The sequence below is a fragment of the Siphateles boraxobius genome, unplaced genomic scaffold, assembly GCF_051911475.1.
Source record: "Siphateles boraxobius isolate OS27281-9 unplaced genomic scaffold, OSU_SipBor_1 33, whole genome shotgun sequence".
Taxonomy (NCBI): Eukaryota; Metazoa; Chordata; class Actinopteri; order Cypriniformes; family Leuciscidae; genus Siphateles; species Siphateles boraxobius.
Genome location: NW_027508953.1, coordinates 5,389,287 through 5,414,724, shown reverse-complemented (window position 1 = coordinate 5,414,724; position 25,438 = coordinate 5,389,287). Strand labels below are relative to the sequence as shown.

Sequence of the window (25,438 nt, the reverse complement as noted above, 5' to 3'; positions counted from 1 at the left end):
TACCCCCACTTCAATTATATTTTTTAGCTACTTAAATTGTTTGCATCACTTAGATATTCAAACTAAATAAAAATCAACAAAGGAAATCACTATTCCAGCTCATATCCATCTAGGATTCTTTTTTTAAATTGAAATTTCAGTTGCAGTAAGTTTTTACTTACCTTTAAAATCATTATTACTGTTGTTCTACAGGATAACACCCTGAGTTGTTATACAGTGGAACTTACTATTTGTTCAAATTAATGGTTTACTAAACATTGATATTCCTCTGAAACTGTACGTGTTTTCTCTCAGTTTAAAAAGCTCTTGGATATTTCTAGGCAATTAGATTGCAACTCGATATTGAAAAATTATCAATAGATGTTACATCTGAACAGCATTGGTTGTGACTAGAAAATCGAAGTAAAGACAAAAGACTTTAAAGACTAATTCAATAAGGTCAGTTCATTTAGGCTATGACACATTTTTATAATATAGTTTGCTCTGCAATAAACTTAAAAAGGCAATAAACTTAACAACCCATCTGGATAATGCTCTTTTGAATAGGGTGTGTCAGTGTCCAGACTTGTTTCCGTATAGGATAGTAAGGCTACCATACCAATGCAACACCTCTTTAACCTGTATCAGATGAATCTATATAGATACTGATGACGCTGAAAGACTCGTGCTCCTATGATTTTTAAATCTCTTCACGCCCTGGCCCCCAGCTACATAACAGATATCATTCATCCTTACAAAGGTCCTAGGTCCCTCAGATCCTCCAGTGAAGGCCTCCTCCAGGTTCCATGGTCCCGGCTTAAGCAAAAAGGTAAAACAGCCTTTTCTGTTGCTGGGCCTTAGCTGTGGAACCGACTGCCATCTGACATTAGAAGTGCCCCTTCAATCTTGATTTTCAAAGCCAGGCTCAAAACTCACCTTTTTACATTGGCCTTCCCGGCATCTTAATTGTCTTATGGCCTTCCCGGCATCTTAATTGTCTTATTCTGCTAGGTTTATAATTAAGTGTTTGTCTCGTAATGTGGATTTAGCCTAAATCACTGATTTGTAATTGTATTTTACTTTATTTTATTACCCTGTTGCTACAGCGCTATGTACAGCACTTTGGTCAGTGCGAGCTGTTTTAAATGTGCTATAGAAATAAACCTTACTTACTTACTATTGGTTAGCCAGCAGTGTACAGAACCTTTTCCTCAAAGAATCACAAAATTATCATGTTTATATCAAATATTCTTAAACAGCTGAAGCAAACAGAAGAACATAATTTACAGATGCTATTCGCAGATAGCGTAGGCTTAGTTTCATTTGTTTGCTTGTTTGTTTTAAATAGGCTATCCTTTAAATCATTTTTATAAAAAAGAATGAGTCAAAAAAGATAAATTACTGACGTTTACAATGCACATTACTTAGCTTATCTTTCATTATTAATAGTAAAATTCGGTCCGATTTTCTCGTGGCGTCTGTCGTTGCTATGCAACCATGCACTATGCTCTCCACAATGACAAAGAAGTTTTAGTAGCTAAGGGATGTTTTCATCTCGCTGCGCCTGGAAAAAAATGAGCGCGTCGCTTCAATAATGAGGTTCCTACTTTTGAAATAACGAACTTGAGCGAGCAAAAGACGCGATATGTGAACTACCTTGCTTGGTGAGCTACCTCCAATCAGGCCACGAGCTACTGGTAGTTAGACACGAGCTATCCCCTGGGCTATAGGCTATATTTTCTGGTCGTAGTTGAAACTACATGTAACAGTTTCTCTAAATCTTTCGGTTTCAAAATCATAATAAAATGTATATAAACACTTAGGTCATTTCGCTTTTACAGTTTAATTTAGCCTACTTTAATTGCATTCTCTTTATAAAAAGAATGGCTCTTTTGGATATAAGTGGATATAAATATAATTCCGCGTCACAGTTCGGCTTTAAGCAAACGCATCTTCACGACTTATACATTATGGCCTCGTAGAAGCAGTTTTTTGTAAAAATAGGCTAACGATTGCGTCATAACACGCGACTCTCTGTCGCACAGTAGAGAAATTACCGTACAGATAGGAGGATAAGAGAGTTAATTGGTTATGACGCAATCGTTAGCCTATTTTGACAAAAACTGCTTCTACGGGGCCATAACGTAAGATACAAGGTAATGGAGCATTTTATACATTGTTGTGTTTCTTTAGAAATAAATAATGGACAAATGGAGTCTTTAAACGCCTCAGATGTAAAGTTATTCGCTGTCAAAGTGACACCTAAATGAATGAGAGTCAATGGAATGCTAACAGCAGGTGAAGTTCTGCTACAATGTCAGCCCCTGGGAGGCTTCAGTTTCCGGCTGGTGGATTACCCCCTTGCTTCTAATTGACTTAACTTTTCTCTGTTGAAGTCAATGGGGTTGCTGTGTCCATTTCTTTTACTGTCTATGATCATATCACTATAGTTTTGGAACCAAATGCCAGGAATTCGCAGTACCTGTCGGAGTCGACGTAAGTAGGGCTAACTTTATCAAGTAAATTAATTGCCAAATCTTAAAGGCAAATTATTATGGAGCTCCTAAAGGGACGTGGTGGTGGAAAAAAAATGGGATGGGAGAAAAAATACTTTTCAAATCTTTTGCGTTCCCTCGCAAAACTTTTGCGTTCTACTGAGAAAATCTGCGTTCCCTGACAGACATTTGCGTTCCCACGCAAAACCTGGCCTGGGTTCAGCCGCGAAAAAAGTTGCGAAACGTTTTTTTTTTAACGGAAACGGTGGTGCGTTGATCACCCTTTCTGATGACGCAAGAGTTGGAACTATGACAGCTGAGAAGGCCATTCTTTTTGTTCTTTTTGAAGAATTTTCAGAGCCTGATAAAAATCGGTATAAATACGTAATTTTTCCACCACGTCCCTTTAGGGGCTGTGTAAATTATAACGGCATTACTCTAAGGCTACATAAAAACAAACATTTTGTGTGAAAATGGAAGAAGCATGATTGCAATGAAACATATATGTTTAAAAGATTAATCCAAAAATATCCCTACATAAACCCTAATTTTTCTAGTTTTGTAGACTATTTTCAGCAGTTGTGTAGCAGTTTATAGGTAATAACAATGACATTTTAAAGACGAGAAGCACTGCACATTTCCTCTACCTGATCCGAGTGATGACCTGAGGTAGCATCGTGACCGGGGGAAAAGCATACAGAGGATGATTCGGCCATTTGTGGGTGAGCGCGTCCATGCTTTGGAGTAAAACAGTGGGCAGTGAGTGTTTTCTTCAGAGGCGAAGAGAAACCTCACCGAAGGTTTTCCACATCAACTGAATCGTCAGAGAGTGGAGAGACCATTCCCCTTGGAGAAGTTTGTCTCTGGATAACGTATCCGCACCCTGATTCAGAACGCTTGGCACATGCGTCACTCTCAACGAGCGCAGATTGCATAGAGGGACACTTCGGGCCATATTGTGCAGGTAGCTCGATCTGAGTCAAGCAAGATTTATGTAAGACACTTCAAAGTCATGCTGTCCGTTCGGACCAGGACGTGTTCGTCTTTAAAGTACGGAAGCAAAGCTCTGAGTGCCAAAGCAACCGCTTTCATTTCTAGACAGTTTATGTGTAGGTGCTTCTCCGGGCTCAACCAGAGGCCGGAGACAGGCCTGCCCTCGTAGAGGGCTCCCCAACTTATTTTGGAGGCATCTGTCGTGAACATTTTCCTCCTCAAACTCACGCCCAAACTCATACCGGACTGGTACCAGTCTACGGTTTTCCAGGGTGTCAGGGCTCTGATGCAGCCGTGATTTGCTCTAATTAAAAGGTGGCCGTAACGCCACGCGTGAGTCGGAATACGGCTGTTTAGCCAGCGCTGGAGAGGGTGCATGTGCAATAGTCCGCATCGAATGGTGTGCGCGCACTCTGACGAGAGACCCGCTTTCATTTACACAGAGTCTTACACTATGCCCAGAAAGGAAATTTTCCGGCTAGGAGATAGCATGCTCTATGAAAAGTTAATCCTCAGACCCAGACATTCTAGGTGGCTGATTATGCAGGATCTGTGCATTATAACCAATTCTCTGATTGTGCTATGACTAGCCAATTGTCGAGATAGTTCAGTATTCGCACTTCCCGCTGTCTCGGGGGGGGAAGTGCTGCGTCCATACATGTTGTGAATGTATGGGGAGCCCATGACAGGCCGAATGGTAGTAGTGTGTATTGTATGTCTGTCCCTCGAAAGCGAATTCTCAGAAATGGCATGTGATGAGTCATCAGCGCTTTGTTCAAAATGTCTGAGATCTAGGATGGGTCGAAGACCGCTATTCTTTTTCAGGATGAGAAAATAACGGCTGTAGAATCCCGCCTTGTGAGGGGGGAACTGTTTCAACAGCACCTTTCTCTAGTAATTTGCACACCTCAGTGCGTAGAACATGTGAAAAGTCTTTTCTCACTTTCGTCTCGACCACGGCTTTGAAAAGCGTGGCGGTCTGCGAGCGAACTGTAGCGAGTAACCGTGTTTCATAGTGTTCAAACACCCATTTTGATATGTTGGGGATAGCTTCCCAGGCTTTTGCCTGCACTGTTATAGGTTGAATGGAGCATGGGGGTGGATCGCTGTGAGACAGGGACCCGACCGTCAAACTGCCTTGTATCAATGACGCTGAGGATTACAGCGCTCAGAGGCGCGCCCGCGTGCTGAGCAGCGGGAATAGTTTTGTGTATAGATGTGCGCACTGTAGCTTGGGCACACGATCTATCCTTATTGTCTCTCTCACAGCAGTCACGTAGAGAGAAAGTGTCGGTTGATAACCTCTGAGTGTGGGGTGCATGTGGTAAAACTAACTTTATAAAACTCCCAGCGCGAGCCGGGGGAGTGTTTATGAACACGTTTTAAGCATAAACTTGTGTGCAGCGGTTTGTTCATGACAGTAGGCACGCGTGCTGCATTTATGGAGTTTCCAGCATGAGCTGGAGAAATATTTGGGACTGTGTGAACAGTGCTTTTGTGCAGGGGTGCATACATGACAGTAGGCACGCATGATACCTTTATGAAACTTCCGGCATGAGCTGGGAAATATTTTGGACTGTGTAAACAGTGCTTGTGTGCAGAGATGCATACAGGAAATATTCAGAGCTTGTAGGAGTGCGTACTTGTAGTGGGCACGTTACCTACATATCAGACAGAAAGGGAAGAGCTCTTTTTCCTTTGTTTGAGTCACCGTAAAACCGGCGTCTGTTTACAGGTGAGCGTGCTTTGTAACAGGCCCAATGACTGCAACATTGACATTTCCAGCCACCTGATAGAAGAGTACTGGGAAATGTGGAACAGCTTATATTTACAGAGGAGCATATATCGCTGGAATTACATGGGAGGCGGTGTCAAGTTGAGCCCGACCAACCCCGTCTTCAGACGCTGCCAAGAGAGTGAGTCACGTGGGGGCAGGCCGACATGAGCTCGTTCACTTTGGTGAAAGGTTTCAGCGCAACCTAGATTCGAACTCGAGTCTCTAGCACGAATCTCAGATTCCACCACTGAGCCACGGAAGGGGCTTAAGAAAGCTGGCCGCGAGCTCAGGCAAGAGCGCATTATAATTTTTATCTGCTGCCAGAACCGGGTTTCGAACACGGGTCTCTCGCAAAAAAAAAGCCTTAGAAAAAAAGCCAGCGGCGAACACTAGCAGTAAAAGAATATGAGTGACGCGCCGGATGGCTCAGCAGAATCAGCTGTGAAGGCGGCAGGAGAAGCCGGCGTCCTCAAAGGCTGGTCCCGCTGTGGCGTGTCTGCAGCGGCGAAGGCAACAATAATCCGGAGGATTCAGCGAAGTAAAGGTTCGCTGAAGTGGATTAGATCTGATTTATGACAGCAGATGAGCGAATTTATAGGCCGTGGCCACGCCCATCTTGGCGGGCTCTGACGCACCAGCGCGGGAAATGCGCTGATTGGACTGCGCGTCTAAGTCGCCCTGTCATAGGTTTAAGCAGTTACCTCAGCACAGCCAATGACCGAGCTCGCCGTTCAATGGCGTGTGCTTTGCAGTTCACTGTGTTTAAATTAAAAGGGAAATGAAGCAGTCAAGTTTATATGATTTACATGGATTTCCATTATAATCAACAATTATATAAGAAACATGACACATGTAAACATATAAAAGAAAAAAGAAACACTGTTATATCTTTCGCGGCGTGACGTCACAGGGTTGGTTGGCTTTAAAGTCCCTGTAAAGTCAAAATTAAGTATGTGTTCTGAGTTTGTCACACCACAGAAAAATTTGTTTAGCCACCCAGCCAAATTTGAATGATAAAAAAGCCGGCAAGTACATAAAATAAGCTATCAAAATCTTGAAAAATTAGCAGTATCTCTGCTCTTAAATGCTGGGGGCGTGTCCGCTAGCTGCGCTGAAACAACTCCCACTCAAGGGAAAGCTGCCCTCGCACACTCAACTGTCACCGCTTCAGCCGGAATGGATGCATTAGTAGAGTTACTGCGGACTACCAACTATACTAACGTTAGCTATTATAATTATAACATAAGCACATAAGGCAACTTACACTCATTGGTGGGCACGCACTGCCGATGATGGCACCAGTTGTCGGCGCGACGGGAGGATTAAGGCCGAGGCGGGAGGTAGTCGTTTCGGCCCCATTCACCAGTACCACCAGCGGATTATCAGTGAATCACACTTGTCTCCGACGAAAGTTTATAAAACTATCCCGTGTAAAATTATCATTACAGAGGCGGGTTTTGGCGGTGATCCTCAGCTCTTCATCAAGGTGGCTCTTCACAAAATGAATCCACCTCTTCTTGATGTGATTGTTTTTCGGAAATGACAAAAATGACACCGATCTGTTTTGTAGCCTACGTAATCGCATCCAGGTAGTATACATTTCCGTGACGAAGGCATTGCTAGCTAGAAAACTGTAGGCTGTAGTAACTAATAATACTGACAATATTGGCATCTTTGGCTGCATCCTCCACCTTTTTCTGATCACAATCAGTCAAACCGTAAGCTATGTTGTCCCTGATGGAGCCAGAAAAAAGTACAGGGTCCTGACTTACCATGGCCACCTAAAGTATAATTCAGCAAGGATATTAGAGTCAAATAATTTCACAATGGACATAATAATGCAATGCGATGATTTAATAATCCCGAAATGACCTTCTGGTGCAAATATTTGTGTTGGTAGTTCTGCAGTGGTTGTCCATCTAACAGAATGTGTCCCTGTTGAGGCTGGTAGAATCTCTCCAGCAGACTCACACAGGTGCTCTTCCCCCCACCTGACATTCGCACCAGAGCCGTCATCTGACCCGGCTTCAACTCCAGAGAGAAGTTCTGAAAACAATCAATCAATCAAACACAGCATATTAATTAAAACAAATATACAGAATTTGTATACAATATACAAACACATTTATTTGGAGATATATAGAAAATATAAAATATAAAGTTTCAGTAAGTGTCCCTGAGTGTCCCTGAGCAAGACACTTAACCCCTAGTTGCTCCAGAGGCGTGCGACCTCTGACATATATAGCAATTGTAAGTCGCTTTGGATAAAAGCGTCAGCTAAATGAAGTAATGTAAATGTAACTCAAAATGTACGTTACTTAGAGTAATCTATTTATCTAACTGTATTTAGATTAATTAAATCCACAAATAGTGACAATAATGTATATATTGTTTATAACATAATATGCACATTCTGAGTGCATTGTACCTTGAGGGCTGGTTGATCAGGACGAGTTGGGTAAAAGAAGGTGAGGTTGTTGAAGTGGACTTTACCAGTCAAGGTTTCAGGATGAAGACTTCCATCCATGCCCACTTGTGGCTTTCTGTCCAGGTACTCAAAAACTTTAGCAGCCGCACCCACGGAGTTTAGCATGTTAGAATACATGTAGACAAGAGACTGTGGACAGAACAAGAGTTCACTGACTCCATAGTTTTATACAAAATGTTAAAAAATAGTGCCACATTTGTATTGGGATTTATAATAATATTACATGGATGCAATTTTTACTAAAGGCCAATTCACACTGCAACCACAGACGCAGACCAACTCCGACAGTCACCTGATTACAGCACTTCACTTTTCAGACATTTTAATTCTGGTTCAGCATGTTCAATTGGTGAAGATTCGACAGACGGCTATATCAGAACAAAATGAGTCCATACCCCAATGTATGATCCCAGGTCACCCTGGTACAGGATGAAGGACACAAGGTTGCCTGTACTCATGCAGCCTGACTTGATGAGCTGACGACCGTAGTACATCATCACAACTTGAATTCCTAATGACATCAACTGCGAATATAATAAATATAATACAGTTAAATTAAACAATGCTAAATGTCATGCTCAGATTGATGATGGAAAGAAACATCAATAAATGTGTACAGCAGAGTGTGAACTATGGCTAGTATGTCATATATTTGACTTTATGTATTGTATATTTTACTACTGTAGCTATATTAAAATATATTGCAATATATGCTAACATTTTCTTATTATTATTATATATTCTTTAAAAAAGCGTTTGTGCTGTAATGTAGCACATGTGACGGTCTCAGACCAGTCAGCTCCTCCTCCTTTGCGGTTTGCTGTTCATGACGTCTCCCCTATAGGTGAGAGGAGCGCAGGTGTGGGGTGTTGCAGATGATTGCTCAAGGACCGCGTGTGGTTGCTTCCAGTATCCTGGGTGTTAAAAGCTTTCCAGACTTGGTTGAAAAGGGGGGACCGCTTCTCCTTCTCTCCTGCACCGTTTTGCTGATTTTTGTTTCTTTTTGCATGACATTTCACATACCCTGATCGCTTTTGTTTTCGTTTCAAGTTGTAACTACATTTATACTGACTTTATTTTATGTTGCTCATTCTTTGTCTTTAATAAATATATTATTTGAAATCAAATAATCCGCGTGGTCTCCCCTCTCTGTTGCATAGGCCGGCACGGGCAGTGTGTAACAGATTGGGGGCTCGTCCGGGATTTGAAACGTTCGGGATCTGAAACGACAAACAGATTGGGGGGCTCGTTAAAATAAGGATTTGAAACATCATCGGTAAATATATTTTGATATTTATAACTGGTTTTGAATGGCCTGGGGCGTTGGAAGCTTTAAAAATATTAGGACCGTTTCATTCAGATACGTTTGATTTGGAAAGCGCTTTGATAGTTCATTGAGTTGAACGTTTTGTTTTGAATCATTGGGAAGACGCATGTGGATTAGTTTGAAAATTAGTTGCGTTCAAAATTATTTAATTATTTATTTTTGTTGGTGTGGAGAAGAGGAGAATATTTTTGTTAAATTTGTGCCTGGGCTGTTTTTGAAGTTAGCCAGGTTGAAGAGTTTGCGATTAGCCATTGTCTGGTGGGTGTTGGTCTGCACTGTGCGTGCAAGATTGAGGTTATTGGTAAAGTATTCGATAAGATAACTATGGGAGCTTTGCAAGTGCCCGTCAAATTTTAAATATTTGTTTGTTATTTTAGTTTGTTATTTTTGTCCTATCCTGGGCAGAGGGCACCGTCGTGGATGCCTGCTTTAACGGCATTTTGTCGGGGGAGTTAAGGCACAGCTGATATTGTGTATTAAAAATCTCTGTCCTTGGGATATGCATGAAGAGGATCGCTGTTTTTTTTTTTTTTTTTTTTTTTTACAGGGCAGCTCCGTTTTGTCTCGTCTTGATGCACAGTGTTGTGGCCACACTTACAATTTGAAAAGGTGAGCTCGTTTGTTTTCTTTAGTATCTGTAAGAATTGTATGCTGTAGAATTAGTTAAAATTTTATGGTTAGCTTGGAGGATTTTTTTGTAGCTCCATCTGTGGAGGTTCTGAATAATTTGACAAAGGATCAGTTGCGTCAAGTTTGTGAACATTATAACTTTGACTTGGGTTTACCCAGAACAGCGAAATTAGCCCGGATTAGAGTGTCAGTTCAGGCGGAATTGGTCGTTAGGAATATTCTTTCGTCACCTGCATCTCTAATTATGGATGAGTTAGAGTTCGGAGAAGCAATGTCGACACCTCTTTCGACCGAGTTTTCTAAAATGTCACTTACGTTTGAGCAACAAAAAGTGTTGATAGAAATGCAACAGAGAGAGAGAGAGGCTCAGCTTGGGGCAGAGCAGAGAGAGAGAGAGGCTCAACGTGAGGCAGAGCTGAGAGAGAGGGAGGCTGAACGTCAAGAGAGAGAGGCTGAGCGTGAGGCGGAGAGGAAAGTGTTCTTGTAGGTAGAGCACAAGAAGCGTTTATTGCGTTGTCTATGTCAGATAGGAAAATATATGTCAGAGTAAAAGAGGCAGTGCTTAAAATCTATGAATTAGTTCCTGAGGCTTATCGTTTGCTTTTTCGTAGTTGGAGAAAAGGAGACAAACAGACCTATACAGAAGTAGCGCGGGAATTGAATGGCCACTTTAATCGTTGGTGCTCTGCAGTGGGAGTCACTACTTTTGAAGAATTGTCTAATTTAATTGTTTTAGAACAGTTTAGAAATATCCTTCCTGAGCGTGTTGCCACACATGTATTTGAGCATAAGATGAAAACCGCAGCGGAAGCCGCAGTGATGGCTGACGATTTCGCTTTGAGACATAAGTATAGTTTAAAAGAAAGCAATACAGGTAAGGTTTATCAGGAACAACGTTTTGGACGTTTCAATAGAGTTTTGGGGTCTTCTTCGTTGGGTCCATTGGAGTCAACTACTCAGAGAAAAATAGATTCACACTCAAGTCAGTCACACAGAGGTGCTGTGAGTTTTCGCAGAGACTCTAGGTATTCTGCGTTTACACCTGGTGGTCAGGCTAAGAACGATGCTGATGTGTGTCGATATTGTTTAGAAAAGGGGCATTGGAAGAAGGACTGTCCTGTTTTAAAGGGGAAAAGTCAGAGAAATGGTACTGATGTTGTTAGGGGGGTCACACTTGCTGTATCTGAGTCAGTTATACCTGCTAAAGTTTTGGTGGGTGAGACTGAGGCTAAAGCTGAAGACGTTGTGACTTCATCTCAGACATCAGGCCTGAGTTCTGCTGAAATTAGTGAGAGAAATGGTAGGGCTGATTCAGTTGTAACGGGGGGAAGTGGGTATTTTCCTTTTGTTACAGATGGCTTAGTTTCACTGGTGGGTAGTTCCATCCAGGTGCCGGTTAAGATACTTAGGGACACAGGGGCGTCTGAGTCTTTTATCTTGGGGTCTGTGTTGCCTTTTTCTGTTGCCTCGAGTACTGGGAACCATGTTTTAGTCCGGGGGATTGGATTGCAGGTTGTTTCTGTTCCTTTGCACAGAGTTAATCTGTAGTCTGACTTAGTACAGGGGGAAGTAAAAATAGCAGTCCGCCCTTCCTTACCTATAGAGGGTGTTCATCTTCTCTTGGGTAACAATCTGGCTGGAGGGCGTGTTTGGCGTGATATACCGCCCCCTGTAATTGTTAAGAATGTTCCCTCTATTGCAGATGATAGTGACGTTCATGGTCAGAATTTATCTGTTTTTACGGCTTGTGCAGTGACACGGGCTATGAGCCGTGCCGTTGATGATGTTTCCCAGACTAGAGAGTTTAAGTCTGTTATTGTGCCTAATCTACCACCTTCTCTCTCTCACAGTGATTTTGTTGCAGCTCAAAAGGAGGATGCAACATTAAAAGATCTGTTCTTTGGGGTGTTACCACCTGAGGAGTTGCGCAATGCAGTAAGGGGTTATTTGGTTCAGGACGGGTTGTTGATACGGAAGTGGTCTTCTCACACTGACGATGGGGTTGAGGATCCAGTATTTCAGGTGATAGTACCAGTTAAGTTTAGAGATTTGGTCCTACAGACAGCTCATGGGGAGGTAGCTGGGCACTTGGGGGTAAGGAAAACCTATGACCGTCTTATGAAGTACTTCTATTGGCCTCGTATAAAGAAGGATGTGGCATCCTTCATTAAGACGTGTCATGTATGCCAGTTAACAGGGAAGCCTAATCAGGTGTTAAAGCCAGCTCCACTCTACCCTATTCCAGCTGTAGGTAAACCATTTGAACATCTGTTAATTGATTGTGTGGGACCATTGCCTCCATCTAAGTCAGGGTGTGGTTACCTGCTGACGGTGATGTGTCAGTCAACCCGATATCCTGCTGCCTATGCTTTGCGAACAATAACCACTAGATCGGTGGTGAAATCCCTTTCACAATTTATTTATATTTTCGGTATCCCTCATACAATACAGAGTGACAGAGGATCTAACTTTACGTCACGCATGTTCAGAGAAGTGCTCGAGCAGTTGCGTGTGAAACATCAACGTAGTAGTGCTTATCACGCCCAGAGCCAAGGGGTTCTGGAGTGGTTTCATCAGACACTGAAGTCTCTTCTCAGGGGTTATTGTGTTGAGCTTAACAAAGACTGGGAAGAAGGGCTCCAATGGCTAATGTTGGCAGCACGAGAGGTAACCCAGGAGAGTACGGGTTTCTCGCCTAATGATTTAGTCTTCGGCCATGGAGATCGTGGGCCTTTAGCAGTTTTACAGGGGGAGCTAAAGAGTCCTAAGTCTCCTGTTAATCTGTTGGACTACGTTAATGGTTTTCGTCGTAGGTTGTTTTTAGCCTGTAAGATGGCGACGGACAACCTGACTAAAGCCCAACAGAAAATGAAGAGTTGGTATGACCGTCGAGCTGAACCAAGGGTCTTTAGTCCGGGTGATCAGGTTTTGGCCTTGTTGCCAATATTAAATTCTCCTTTCCTTGCAAAATATACGCGTCCTTATAGGGTGATTCGACAGGTGTCAGACCTGAATTATTTACTTTCTACACCAAATCGCGGGCGTTCTACTCAGCTCTGTCACATAAATCTGTTGAAGTCCTATTATAGCAGGTCTTCAGTCTCTGGGACAGCAGAGTCTAGTGACCGGGTGATGGCCGTTTCTTTAGCCGCTGCTGTTGAGGCTCCTAGGGCCTTGGAGACTCCCTACATGGTAGCAGCTTGTAGTGGTGAGGATATGGTAGGTCCTGATGACGGTATGTTGAAACCTCGTCTGAGGAACTCTGAAAAACTGGGGGAGTTGAATACTTTGTTTGGACATTTGCCAGAGGAACGGGTATTAGAACTGTCGTCTTTGTTGTCTGATTTTCCTTCTTTATTTTCACCATCATGTACTCATTTAATTGAGCATGATATTGATGTTGGTGACGTAGAACCAATAAGACAGCGGTTCTATCGGGTGTCACAAGATAAACAGCGACATTTAGAGGCAGAGGTGAAGTCCCTGTTGGATAATGGGTTGGCTAAGCCTTCCTATTCGAGTTGGGCTTCTCCATGTTTATTGGTCAGTAAACCTGATGGGACATATAGATTCTGTACTGATTATCGTAAATTGAATAACATCACGAAATCAGATTCTTCTCCACTTCCAAGAGTTGAAGATTGTGTTGATCGTGTAGGATCCGCAAGGTTTGTGAGTAAGTTTGATTTGTTGAAGGGTTATTATCAAGTCCCTTTGTCACCTCGAGCTCAGGAAGTTTCAGCTTTTATAACATCATCTGGGCTATATTCTTACTCTGTTATGAGTTTTGGTTTGCGAAACGCTCCAGCCACATTTTCAGCGACTTATGAACCGTGTCGTATCTGGTTTGCAGGGGGGTGCTGTGTATCTTGATGATGTGGTTGTGTATAGCGAGGAGTGGTCTGAACATCTGGACCGTGTTCGGGCTCTTTTTGCTAGGCTTGTTGATGCTCGTCTCACTATAAATCTGGCCAAGTGCGAGTTTGCCCAGGCTACAGTTGAATATTTGCGGAAGATCGTAGGGCAGGGTCAAGTGAAGCCAGTCCATGCAAAAGTGGTGGCTATTGATAAGTTTCCTGTTCCTATCACCAAAACCGAGTTGCAGCGCTTTTTGGGGATGGTAGGGTATTACCGTAGTTTTTGTTCCAACTTTTCTACGGTAGTAGCCCCTTTGAACAACCTGTTAAAAGCTAAAGTGAAGTTTGAATGGACTGTGACCTCTCAGATTGTTTTTGATAATGTCAAGTTGTTATTGACCTCTGCTCCAGTTTTGATGGCACCCCGTCTAGATCAGCCTTTCCGGATGCAGGTTGATTCAAGCCATGTGGGGGCTGGTGCAGTGCTCCTGCAGAGTGATGAGAAGGGTGTGGACCGGCCAACATGTTATTTCTCAAGAAAGTTTAATTGTCATCAGTTGAATTATTCAACTATTGAGAAGGAAACATTGGCGTTAGTTTGGGGTCTACAGCAGTTTGATGTATATTTAGCTGGGGGTGCTGTTCCTATCACTGTTTACTCTGACCATAATCCACTGACATTCCTCCACTCTTTGAAGAGTCCGAGTCAGCGCCTTATGCGCTGGGTTTTATTTTTACAGCCATACAATTTAGAGATACTGCATATTCGGGGCGTGGACAATGTGATGGCAGACGCTTTGTCCCGTGCTCCGGGTGGGCTGGATTGAATGTTTTGTCTTGTCCCATTTTTCTCTCTTCCTGTTTCTACACTCTCTTCTTCTGCTTAGTCTCCTTAAATGTAGCTTTCCAGGTACCGGGATTTGCTGGAGTTCTGGGATGAGGAGGGGCGATTGGAGCTGCTGGTGTTGGGGGCCTGTGGACAGAAGAGTTTTTCTGTCCAGTCTATGTATGCGGATTATCCATATCTCGGAACTAAAGTTAAGTGCTCACTTTTAGATAGAAAAAAAAAGAAAAGAAAAGAAAAAAAAGAAAATTGTTTATTTTGGTTGTGTGGGGTTTTGAAGGTTTTTGCAGAGGCCTTTTAGGGGCCTCTGTTTTAAGGGAGGGGGTGTGACGGTCTCGGACCAGTCAGCTCCTCCTCCTTTGCGGTTTGCTGTTCATGACGTCTCCCCTATAGGTGAGAGGAGTGCAGGTGTGGGGTGTTGCAGATGATTTCTCCAGGACCGCGTGTGGTTGCTTCCAGTATCCTGGGTGTTAAAAGCTTTCCAGACTTGGTTGAAAAGGGGGGACCGCTTCTCCTTCTCTCCTGCACCGTTTTGCTGATTTTTGTTTCTTTTTGCATGACATTTCACATACCCTGATCGCTTTTGTTTTCGTTTCAAGTTGTAACTACATTTATACTGACTTTATTTTATGTTTCTCATTCTTTGTCTTTAATAAATATATTATTTGAAATCAAATAATCCGCATGGTCTCCCCTCTCTGTTGCATAGGCTGGCACGGGCAGTATGTAACTCACACAACTTATCGCCAGATCCATGAGCAGCGCTTTTACATGTTGCATCTTAAGCTCCATCGTGCAACGTTTATTTATTTCTAAACTAAGACTAAGAATAAAAGGATTTTTGTCCTTTTCGAAGACTACAAGCTATAGCCCATGTTAGGGTTGTTCTCGTTCGCATTTTCCTTGCGATTTTCTACTTTCGGTTTCATTTAGATGGGTATTTCACTGAGGCGACTCGATATAGTTAATTCTGGCAAATAAAAGCGTTTCTGTTCAAGCGTTCAGAAACTGGTAACGATCAAAGCCCAACCCAGAGGTCGTGCAATATAAGTAGGCTATATGCTTTTCATTGTTTTCAAATATCATTGTATTTAAAGATGAAATTGAAATATCAGCTAACGCAAAACTGGCTTGAATTTTTTTTTTTATAAATTGGCCTACATTGTTTGCTTTTGTATTTTCATAACAGTTTTGGATATCATCACTATATATAGCCTAGCTAAAACTGTAAGGCCTACAAAAACAAACAATGTAGGTCTATTTATAAAAAGTTATTCCTGTTTCTTCCTGGTTGTGCTCTTGTCATAGAAATAGCTTGTTAAAAGAAATAGAAAAGAAGAAGATAATATAAAAATACACTGAAGTCGTAAATAGCCTATAAATTCTGAATCATTCAGGTTCAATCAAAAAACATTTAGGCTAGGTGTTTCATTATTAGGGGTTTATTTTATTATTATTCTAAGCCTACTACAAACCAGTTCAATTTATGAAGGAGAGTGTTAGACAGAATTCACAGTTGCAGGTTTTTCATGTCAGCTAATGCTTGACCAATCATATTACTGGGTCAACGGTTGTTAGGTAGAATTGAGCAAAGCAGGTTGTGTGAGGTGTTTGTGTGCAGTCTGACTAATCACTAAATATGGCTGTATCAGTGTCCTTATTTGCACATAATATTTCATCTGAAGAAGACATGATGAAATATGTGCACATACACAGTGCTGGTTCGTGTTTAGCGCTCTAGAGTTTATATGAAATAGCATATGTCCATAAAAACTTGAAACTGGTCCATGATCTATATGATCCACATTGCAAAGGTTGTTAAACTCATTCCTTCCGCATGTTGTTTGAATTCCAGTTCCAGAGAACATCAGTGAGAAAATGGGAACAGGTGTATGTAACTGTTACTTTGAATGTAGGAATGGGCTGGGTTTGAACCCGGGTCGCTGCCACAAGCACACTTGGTTTACCAGTTAGACATGCATCACGCAAACTATATGTATAGGCCTATTTAAAGACTGCGAATCGCCAAGAAAAGTCTCAGTATTTAGGTGCAGTAGGCTAAGCTGTGCGTGAAAATAAACACAAAACGGCATTTGAACACGAAAATGCGTTAAACTTGAAGCTGTTGAAGAAATAAAGTAAGCAGACACAACATTAAATATAATCTGTAGAATGTTTTGCTTCTGACATGATCTATCATTAGCACTGCAAGAAGCAATTCCATAAAACAGCGCAACATAAGGTTTATTCTTCTTGTGCATGCAGACAGTTCCGTTCGTTGGTGGAAGAATGTGAACATGGACAATTTACTGTGTTTCAGTGCGTGCGGATGGAATAAAACCATCCGTAACATTTATCTGCCAATTGTCTTTGCGGGCTTCAACTCTCAGCACAACTGCTCCTGATTTAAAACACAATGAAAGTCTCGCATTACACTGAAGATTTAAATGTGACACATGAATTGAAATTATTTTAATACATTTTACATTGTTACTTTTCGTTTCTGGATTTATTTTACATTTTAATTTTTTGTGTAATTTCTGAGAACTGGGCAGGATAATTTTAATAATTAGTTTGAATAATTCATAATATTTTGACAGCCCAAAGGGCTGCATTCCACATTTCAAAATTCAACAGGCCATTAAAGTAGCATTAATGGGAAAAGTCTAATTAAATAGTATTTTAAAAAGTTTACAGTAAATGTGTTTTGAGTTGGAAAAATCTAATTATTCATAATCATGAAGTAAGTTTTATAATTATGACCTTTACCTTTTCAATAATTTAACCACACTTTGAATATCGGGTATTGTTTAATTACATTTAAATTGATTTCTATAGCACTTTTCACAATTTTGCATGGGTTGCAAAGCAGCTTTACAAGTAGTTACAAAAGTAAAGATATTTAATTATGAGAAATAAAGAAAGCATAGTCAGTTTGAAATGGCCAAAGAAATTCACATACCTGATTAGAAGTTTTATTAATTTAGTGTATTGGAGTGTCCTAATACACTCCAATGCACCTGCAGCTGTAGGCTGAGAGATATCTGTATTTTGTCCCAAAAAATACCTTTTGTGTTTCTGTCCTACACTATTGTTTTCTTAATTCATTAATGTTTATTGTTGTTAACAATAGATAAAATATTTATGCTTTGTCTTCTAGTTTACCACATGCAGGAGGACGGCTGGATCAAGGTGTGTGAGGAGGACGTGTCCGAGTTAATCCACCGCTATAAGAAGGGAATGTTCTGATCACATATGATCTCTCACTCATGCAAAACTCACTGATTTATTATAATATCTGACACAATTAAACTCTTCTCAAATCAAAAAACACTTGTGGTGCATTCTTTGTAATATTTTTTAATTGTAATTTCTGTACTTTACTTTTTTTAGCAAATAAATTATCTTAATCGGCTTAATTTGCAGCACACATAACTCCTGCATGTGTTTTAATAAAAAAAAATGTTTGTGCTTAGTCGCAACATACAAGGGTTAAACAAAGTGCAGGGACAAATTTAGTGCAATACAACATTTTGGAAGAATAATACAAAGATAGTGAAATGACATTTTCATTTCAATTGTAAAATTTGGATATGAATTTTAATCTACAGTATATAATCAAATTAATATACCATTGGTAGATTTTATTTTAAAAAATGTGTTTTATTTTAAAATGGATTTTGCCTTAGAATCTGTCTAACAAATAATGAGATGAAGTTCTAATGAAGTTCAGTACTGGTACATCAGTATATCATAGCCATATAGGGACACACAAAGAACAGTTTGTGGTGAATGAATTATGCTTGTAATACAACTTGCAGTTGCTATTCATTCACTTCTAATTTCAATTTAGAGCACCAACATCCTGTGAATAATCCAAATATCCAATGAATAACTTCCTTGTTGGAGTAACTTGTTTTCATATGATTTAGTTTTACAAGACTAAAATTTACTTTATGTATCAGTACAATAGATGTTGGTCTAATGGTTTGGTTAATCAGTGTTGATATATCATTATAAAAAATATGTCACTTATGAGGCGTATTTCTCACACTAAAATTTGTCATTGCTGTAGTTAAAGGCATTTTCTGATAAATGTGTCTAACATGAAAATAATATAGATGTCCATTAAATACTTAGCTGTGTGATTTAAGCCCATGCATCATCATTATAATATGATTATGAAGCTTAGTAACCATGGAACAATATGGTATTATGCATGTCATTTTTTTTAGTTATTCTTAAATTCTGAAAATGAAGAATGTGTTGTGCCAGCTAATGATTGGCCAATGGTATTACTGAGGACCATTAGTTGCTAGGTAGAATTAAGTGTATCAGGTTGTGTATCAAATCATATTTGCTTTATTTGGTGTCTAAATAAAAGCACCCAATGGTGTTTCAGTCTCTGTGTAAACAGAAATGCTTGGGTGAGATGTATCAATGAATTTTGGTTTTAATAAATGTAAGAATTTAAAAATGGCAAGTCCGAATCACATACAGCTAAATGAATTCACATAAATTAATAAACATTGTTCACAGAAAATAGGCTCACACTTTAAATTAGGGTACAATTCTCACCATTAATTAACTACAACATTATTATTAACTACGACATTTGCATCAATAAACTCCTAATTACTGCTTAATAGTTAGTAAGGTAGTTAAGTTTAGGTATTGGAATAAGGGATGTAGAATATGGTCATGCAGAATAAGGCATTATGTGCTTTATAAGTACTATTAAACAGCCAATATCCAGTAATAAGCATGCTAATAAGCAGCTAGTTAATGAGAATGGACCCTAAACTAAAGTGTTACTCAAAATAGTTATCATGACTTTCGTTTTTTTAAGTAAATTTTTTTATTTCATGTTATTTTTAAAGGTCGGATCAGGTATTATTTGATGTAACTATATTGCACATTCACACTTTTTACATGTATGCGTCTCCCCTTCTTAAAAATAGAAAATTACTGAACCTATTATTTATATTTATATCTTGAAGACTAAATGTATAAGTTCTGTGATAGCTGGAACTATGAGGGACAACACAACACAGGTCACACATTATTACTTGTTATGTAATTACAATTTCTTTACTTTAATATGTCACAGCACCTGTACATATTCAAAGGTTTGTGTTAATTCTCCCTAATGCCTTATATTGGTAATATATTGATCTATATCTGTCTTTCTCTCACAGAAAGGCAATGTATAAGTATAAGCCCGGATTCAACACCAGGCAGTTCTAAAACCGGGACTCAGTGGTTGGTGCATGAGACAGTTCAAATGATGGAAACTGGATCCAGTTGAACTGTCATAATGTCATTATGATGTCATAATTTGTTCTGGAAGAGGGATCCTTTCAACTCGGTTACTGTTTTGATGTTAGATTTTGCTGTAAAAAAAATGTTGTCTGATGTTTATTCTCGTAATTCAATGGCCTGTGGACTGTGCAAATGGTAGAGTGCAGATAATCATCAATAAAATACAATTTCCAGCACATGAACTGAACAATATATTTTTTAATGTTTAATAAACACAAAGATCTGTTTTAATAAAAATAACAAAACTTGTTAATAATGCAACACAAAGACAATTAAATAATGTTTTGAGCAATTACTGTTGGTTATTTTATATGCTTTAATAATAATAAAAAAAGCATCTAAAGTCAAATTAAATAGATTTCAAAACAATATTTAAAAAGCATAAATAATACTGTGTAGGCCTAAATATGTTGCAAATGATAAATAGGCCTACGTATTAGTCCTTGTGTTACATTTTTTGTAATAAAAATAATGACATCTTTAAATAAAATAATGAAATATGCAAGAGGGGGAAAATGTCAATCAATGGCCTTTATTTTGACATTTGGTTATATATTGTTTGTGACTAAAATCAAAGTAAAGACTTTAAGGACAAATTCAATAGGGTCAGTTCATTTAGCCCAGGGGTCTCCAACACAAAACAACAGTTTCTCTAAATCTTTCGGTTTCGAAATCATTTTGTCTTTCCGTAGAGAATCGTATTTCCTTCGTGTAGGCTAAAATACGTTAGCTAATTTCGCTTTTACTGTTCTATTTACTTGAATTGCCCTTTCTTTAAAAAAAAAAGAATGGCTCTTTTGGATGTAAGCAGGGCTCTCAAGTGTCACGCATTGAGCGTGACAGTCACTCACAGAGGTGTCAATTCCAGGGGTCAGAGAGTCCTGCCATATGTTTATTCCACCCATTAACTCAGCCAGCTGATTTCACTAATTAGTTCTATCTCCTGGCTGAAAAACTGTGCTAATTAGCAAATCCAGGTGATTGGAACAAAATACTGAGGAGGAATTTTACTTTCTGAACCTGGACTTGACACCTCTGGTCACTCATTTCGGTCTTTAGTCACGTACTCCCACCACACATTTTCTCGTTTTATTAGCACTAAATACATTAAAGTGTATTGCATAGTCGATGTTATATGTCACTTTTAAAATCATGTCATATTTTATAATTATATCCTGGCCATGGATGCATTAATTATTGCATCTGTCTAAGATGTCAGACAAAAATTCTCATCTCTCATTGGCCCTGAGAAGAAAGCCCCTAAAAAGGCACTTAGAGGATGCTGGCCCAGAGAAGGTGCAGGGTAGACCCATTAGAGGAGGAGACAGAGTGCAGGTGGAAGAGGAAGAAATGGTGGAAAAAATAGTTTCTTCAGCAAGTCTGAGCAATTATAAATAACAACAAAAACACTAATAATAATATTATTATTGAAACACCGCCATTCCCGCGACCCGAACAGCCTGTACAGGGGGCAGACTCTCAGCAACAGCAAAAATATTCAATAATATATATAAAAAACATATATAGCCTAAATGCAATGTAACATATTGTGTTCCCATCAGCCCTCTAAGTTTCTGAAATCATGCAGTTGTGAGGATGGCGTTTCCATAGATCTGAATCATGGCACCACAACCCTGGCATTTAAGTTCCGTCATGGAGTCATCGTGGCTGTTGACTCCAGAGCATCAGCTGGAAAATACATCGGTAAGAATCCATACATCATTGAAGAGTATAAAACACTTCCTCAAGTCAATAGCAAGCTGATTTTACAACTATGTCATGCATGTAATTCATGTTGATAACTGGATTCAGAGTAAAACACAACAATTGTAAGTCATGTATTTATCTGCCGTATCATGATGCTAGTCCCAATGTGTTGCAGCATCAAAGGAGGCCAATAAAGTGATAGAGATCAACCCTTACCTGCTGGGCACCATGTCGGGCAGCGCTGCAGACTGTCAGTACTGGGAGAGACTGCTGGCTAAAGAGTGCAGGTCTGTCTCAGCTTGCTTCTGGAGGGGATGAGCATCTGCTCACAGGATGAAGTTACCAGTTTGTGTTCAGCTGTGTCAGAAAATGTACTGTCTAAAGCTTTGGTTAAAGATTATTAGAAGAACAGATTTTAAAAATAAAATAAAACAAAAATAATCAGTGCGTTAGAAAAGATTTAAATGGATAGTTCACCCGAAAATGTAAATTCTGATATAATTTACTCGCCCTCATGTTTTACCAAAAACCCATATGACTGTCTTTCTTTTGCTGAACACACAAAAAAATTATTTTGAAGAACGTTTTGGTTGTTTCATTTTCCATACAATGACCGTTAATGGGATCAAAATACTTTAAACTCCAAAGGGCATAAAGGTATTAAAGTACATTTTGTATAATGAACTGATTAAAATTTAAGCCTTTATTCAGTATCAAATCAAAACGCTGATGAATGCATGAATGTACAGACTACATCAAACATGGCGACATAAACCTCAAATGCAGGGCCATCACTGGCGGGACGAAAGGTGGTGACGACTCTGAAGGCCCCCGGCTATAGGGGGGCCCTGCAATTTCAACCGAGGGGCCCAATACAACAATCTACACCGGGGCCCTGGAGACCCCAGCTACGGCATTGCTCAAATGTCAACTAATGTCAAATCTCATTGGTTCTTGCATGTCGACTTAACATCATGAAGATCAAGTCATCATATGTGATGTAGTCTGTAAATGTATGTCGATCAATATTTTTCATTTGATTTGACTATATGTAAATAAATGCTTAAATTTTGATCTGTTCACTATAAAACTATCAAATATTAACCTTATATTGTACAGGAATTGAAAATGCAGTTTTCAAATGCAGCCCATTATGTTGATCCCAATATTTACAGCTATTCATCATTAATACATGTAGTTTTAAGTATGGTGTTTTTTAAAAACAGACTTTATAAACTACGCAACAAGCAGAGGATCTCAGTGTCTGCCGCCTCCAAACTCCTGTGCAACATGATGCTGGGATACAGAGGCATGGGTCTGTCTATGGGGAGTATGATCTGCGGCTGGGACAAGCAGGTGAAGTCTGTGTGTTTAAATGACAGGCTTTGTAAATGTTGTTTTTGCACATTTTTTGGGGTGTTCTCAGTCTAAGCATATAATATTATACAATACAATACACTTTAATACAACAAAAATTAAATAATACAATAAATAATATTATTGTAAAGTTCTTGGTAAGATCTCATGTGTAACAATTATGCACATAATCTCCAGTTACGTTCATATGATAATTTTCCTCACATCAGGGTCCAGGCCTGTACTATGTGGATGACAATGGCACACGTCTCTCTGGCCGGATGTTTTCCACTGGCTGTGGGAACAGTTATGCGTATGGAGTCGTGGACAGTGGATATCGTGAGGATATGACTGTGGAGGAGGCGTATGAGCTGGGTCGGCGTGGTATCGCTCATGCCACACACAGAGACGCTTACTCTGGTGGTGTGGTCAACCGTAAGTACAGCAATGTATTACAAATTGGCTAGGAATAAATCTGAGACATAAATTTCATTAACAGTAATTATTTGGTGGTACAACATATTTAACTTCAGTAAAATGCTATTTTGTTTCAGCCTAAAGCCGGGAGAAATCTGTAATTTGTCCCCAAGAATACTTTTGTGTTTCCGTCGAACATTATTATTTACTTGATTCATTAATGTTCATTGTTGCTGCATGTGTGTATATGCTCTGTGCTTAAGAGATTAAGTTTTTACATATGTTTTATCTCCTAGTTTACCACATGCAGGAGGACGGCTGGATCAAGGTGTGTAAGGAGGACGTGTCCGAGTTAATCCACCGCTATAAGAAGGGAATGTTCTGATCACATATGATCTCTCACTCATGCAAAACTCACTGATTTATTATAATATCTGACACAATTAAACTCTTCTCAAATCAAAAAACACTTGTGGCGCATTCTTTGTAATATTTTTGAATTGTATTTTCTATCTTGTATCTTATTTTGCAGGACACATATAGCTCCTGTATGTCTTCTTTTTTTTAAATTGTGCTTAGTAGCAACATAACTAGGGTTAAAAAAAGTGCAGGGAAATTTAGTGCAATATTGCTTTTTTGAAGAAAAAAAATGATAATTCAAAGATAGTGAAAGGACATTTTCATTTCAATTAAAAAAATTAAATATATATATTAATCCATATAATTAATTAAATATACCATTGATAGATTTTATTTTACAAATTGTTTTATTTTAAAAGGTCTTTTGTATTAGAATCTGTCAATCAATTAATGTGATGAAGGTCAGTACTGGTACTTATATCAGTCATGCTTGTATAACTTGCAGTTGCTTTTCATTCATTTCTAATTTCAACTTCGAGCACCAACATAAATACCTGCCTTATACCAGTGTTTTCATATGATTTAGTTTTACAAGATTACTGTAAATTTACTTTAGGGTATCAGTACGATAGATGTTGGTCTAATGGTTTGGTTATTCAGTGTTGAAATATCATTATAAAAAAAATTCACTTATGTGAGGCGTACACATTTAGAATTTCATAACATTTTGTATTTCACACAGTTCACTTAATTTTTTTTTATTTTTATTTTAGTTAAAGGCATTTTCAGATGTGTCTAAATATCCTCCTGGGACCCGGGTATAAACTTTTTTCCTCTATAATGGACATTATATTGTAGTGAATTTCTCTGACATCATGTCACAGTTTAAAACCTGGACGTCCTGTAAAGAGCACATTCAGGGCTTTTCAGAGATACCAAATAATTGGACGTTTCAAATCAAATAATGACTTTCTGTTACGAAACAAGACATATATTTCATACATGTACTGGACACCAGGACTTAAATCATGTTTATCAGGCATTTTGGGAGGAATATTTATATTTAATAAATAAATATAGATATTATTATGAAAATCTAGCCAATTACTACCATTATTACACTTCTTTTTTCATTACATGTTGCCCCAAAAACACATTAATATGCAAATTGGATACAATGTATAAAATGGGAAAACCCGACAATTTTACACACATATTGCATAAAGCAAAATGGTATATCAAATCATTCTGTTTTATCTTTCATAACATAGTTGAGAATCATCTTTATACAAAGTTTAGTATATTAATCCTGAAACCTAAAAAATGATTGGTGATTAAAAAAAACATTGTTTTTGCTTATTCAAGTCTTTTTAATTAAAAAATAAATAAATAAAAATGAGTCCTGATGTCCTCTACAGAGGACATAGCATAACATATGAATAAAATATAAAAATTTTCAAAAAAATGTTTTACTTTTTTTTCTTATGCTTTAAATAATGTAATAACAAAACAAAAAAAAATTCTACATTTACAAAACTTTTTTTCTGGGTGTCAGGAGGATATGACAATGATAAAGATAGTGTCCATTAAATACTTGCATGATCATTATAATACATAATTCTGTAAGTTCAGTAACCATGGAACGATATGGTAGTTATGCATGTACTTTTTTTAGCTGAAGCCTTAAATCAAGCATTATTCTTATATTCCAATGAATGAAATTCTGAAAATGAAGATTTTGTCATGCCAGCTAATGATTAGCCGCCAGTATACTGAGGACCATTGTTGCTAGGTAGAATTGAGTGTATAACAGGTTGTGTATCAAATCACATTTGCTTTATTTGATCACTAAATAAAAACAGCTGATGGAAGTTCAGTCTCTGCTT

At 39.0% G+C, this 25,438-nt stretch overlaps 1 protein-coding gene across 1 annotated transcript; it reads left to right on the top strand.

Moving 5' to 3' along the window:
- Positions 1 to 1,838: 1,838 nt before the first annotated feature.
- psmb8a (proteasome 20S subunit beta 8A) lies at positions 1,839 to 23,661 on the top strand. The gene is made up of 7 exons (XM_077195086.1): positions 1,839 to 1,947; positions 2,420 to 2,475; positions 21,275 to 21,416; positions 21,595 to 21,706; positions 22,646 to 22,775; positions 23,006 to 23,210; positions 23,489 to 23,661. Exons 1-7 carry the CDS (start codon positions 1,863 to 1,865, stop codon positions 23,575 to 23,577), a joined length of 819 nt encoding a protein of 272 aa, XP_077051201.1. The 5' UTR covers positions 1,839 to 1,862; the 3' UTR covers positions 23,578 to 23,661.
- Positions 23,662 to 25,438: the final 1,777 nt, after the last annotated feature.

Excerpts from the sequence above, each read along its gene's own strand:
- psmb8a (XM_077195086.1), top strand. The coding sequence starts at position 1,863 with ATGGCTCTTTTGGATATAAGTGGATATAAATATAATTCCGCGTCACAG. Across the intron at positions 2,476-21,274 it reads CAGTACCTGTCGGAGTCGAC|CCCTCTAAGTTTCTGAAATC; the intron begins GTAAGTAGGGCT and ends TGTTCCCATCAG. Across the intron at positions 23,211-23,488 it reads CTCTGGTGGTGTGGTCAACC|TTTACCACATGCAGGAGGAC; the intron begins GTAAGTACAGCA and ends TTTATCTCCTAG.